The following is a 2459-nucleotide window of genomic DNA, read 5'->3' on the forward strand; positions in this document are numbered from 1 at the left end:
CCTGACATTTTAGGGGAGAGGACTAGTGGATTACATAGGTACTTAATTTACCGATCCCGAAAGGATGAAAGGCAATGTTGACCTCAGCAGAATTTGAACTCAGAGCATTTCGCCCGGTTCCCTGATGGTTTAGCCAGCTCATCGCCTTTCACCACCTTATAATAATAATATTTCTATTATAGGCACAAGGCCTGAAAGTTGGTCGAGGGAGGAGCTAGTCGATTACATCACCCTCAGTGCGTAACTGGTACTTATCTCATCGACCCTGAAAGCATAAAAGGCAAAGTTGACTTCGGCGGGATTTGAACTCAGAACATAAAGGCTGACGAAATGCCGCTAAGCATTACATTAATATATATATATATATATATATATATATATATATATATATATATAATATATATATATATATCGACTAGAAATTTTTTCTATTTTGGATATATTTGGGGTACTTAGGTCTGCTCAGGACTTAGTGCTTGTTTTTTCCATGGGTATGAGTAAGTATTTCACTTATATCTCGCGTATTTGCCGCTGAAGAGGGGAAAATTTATATTAATTAACCCCGAAATTGGACCAATACGGTAATAACGAATTTTTTTAAGAGATTTCTATCGGTTTGTTTTCGAGACGCATAAATTATAATGGTTATTGAAAAGTTTTGTCTTATTTTCGGCATATTTGGCATTAGAATTTTTCTTTTGCCCTTATCTTGTAAATTAAATACTATATATATATATATATCATATATATATATATAATATATATATATATATATATATATTATATATATATATTAAATATATATACTATTATATATATACTAATATATTATATATATATATATATATACATATAGAATCTTAATAACTAGTCTCTCTCTCTAAAGAGAACAGCGGCAGCGTTCCCGGGAAAGGCCACATTAATCATGCTGGAAAGAGCAAATCATTACTGTCCACCATCGATCGCCCATTCGTCCATTTTTCTGCTGTGGCAGTGAACTGTCCTCGTCAGTATCGTTGAGCTCCACGAGCGACAAACTGCTACACTTTCGTTAACTTCAGGCTCCTCGCAGTCATAGTAGTGAAACCGATCTTGTTGAAGCAGCATGCCCTATCTGACTTCCTACAGATTGAACAAACAAAAAACAACACATTTTGGCCCTCTTCGTGCCAACATTGCGGATACAAACAAATGTCGGTATGGAAGCTGCTTCAGGCTCATGTTCAGGTATCGCCACCAAAGAACAGACACAAGAAACCTTGGTCTATCAAATTTCGAGACAAACAATCTAAGCAGTCCCGCTACATGGGTTACTCACAACCCTGTGTCGGAACTTCTAGATGCTCAAACTTTTCCAGTTGTGAACACCAGCTGATACTGGCCACTTGTTCACAACGACCATCATCTTCCAACTTCATGTTGACTCCATCTTGCCAAATCTCCACAAACACTGTCTTGCGTTTACCGAAGAGTCGCCATCATCGGAAGCACCATTCAAAGAAAACTTTATTCAGTCCTGTCGACAAGCAGCACCATCGAATGTCAGCCAGGCAGTTTGCTGGATCTTTAAACAACATTAACAACACTTCGAGTTCAGTTGGCTGTTCCACTGATAACATCGGCACAACTTGTCATCAACAACAGCAACAGGAGGGTCAACAAACTAGTTCCAGAATTGCTGGAAGCCACGTAGATAGAAATACATTTTGTGCATGCCGCAATTTTCGGTCTGTTTCCACATTGGCACCTAACGACCAACTCTGCTCGTCGTTCCAGCAGAGCTGTTCTCTGCAGGCTAATCCCGGAAGCCACAGCCAGTTCTCTCTAGATTATTTCAACGACGACGACTTCAACGATGCACCCATTCAGGATTACCCACCACACGAAGCTACCAACAGCGACAGCTACCAGCGTGTTCACAGTCGTGTCGAGTACACCCACTGTCTAGTGCCTGACCTGCAGCAGATTGCCAACTGCAGTTTTTACTGGGGGGTTATGGATCGGTACGAAGCAGAGAACCTGCTTGACAACAAAGCCGAGGGAACATTTCTGTTGCGAGACAGTGCACAGGAGGATTTTCTTTTCTCCGTCAGTTTTCGGCGTTATGGAAGGTCTCTTCACGCACGCATTGAGCAGTGCAACCACAAGTTTAGTTTCGATTGCCATGACCCGGGCGTCTTTGCAGCTGGTACCGTCTGCCGCCTGATAGAACATTACAAAGACCCCAGCTGTTGCATGTTCTTCGAACCAATGCTTACTCGACCCCTCACCAGAACTTATCCATTCTCCTTGCAGCATCTGTGCAGAGCTGCCATCTGTAGCTTTATCACTTACGACAAAGTGTCGGAGCTTCCCCTCCCACTAGCCTTAAAAGACTTCCTCAAGTATTATCATTACAAAATGAAGGTTACTGAAAAGCATTTCTAATAGATCAGACATTTTAAACAGTCACAATTTCC

General features: G+C 41.0%; 1 protein-coding gene across 1 annotated transcript; it reads left to right on the forward strand.

The window, feature by feature from the left end:
• The first annotated feature begins 1191 nt into the window (after positions 1 to 1191).
• On the forward strand, positions 1192 to 2453 carry LOC115231231 (suppressor of cytokine signaling 4-like). The gene has a single exon (XM_029801297.2). The coding sequence runs from the start codon at positions 1192 to 1194 to the stop codon at positions 2425 to 2427; it is 1236 nt and encodes a 411-aa protein (XP_029657157.2). The 3' UTR covers positions 2428 to 2453.
• The last annotated feature ends 6 nt before the right edge of the window (positions 2454 to 2459 follow it).

This window comes from Octopus sinensis, unplaced genomic scaffold, assembly GCF_006345805.1.
Source record: "Octopus sinensis unplaced genomic scaffold, ASM634580v1 Contig17891, whole genome shotgun sequence".
In the NCBI taxonomy this organism is placed as follows: domain Eukaryota; kingdom Metazoa; phylum Mollusca; class Cephalopoda; order Octopoda; family Octopodidae; genus Octopus; species Octopus sinensis.

What these genes read in the sequence shown, in the direction of transcription:
- LOC115231231 (XM_029801297.2), top strand. Translation starts at nt 1,192, where the DNA reads ATGTCGGTATGGAAGCTGCTTCAGGCTCATGTTCAGGTATCGCCACCA.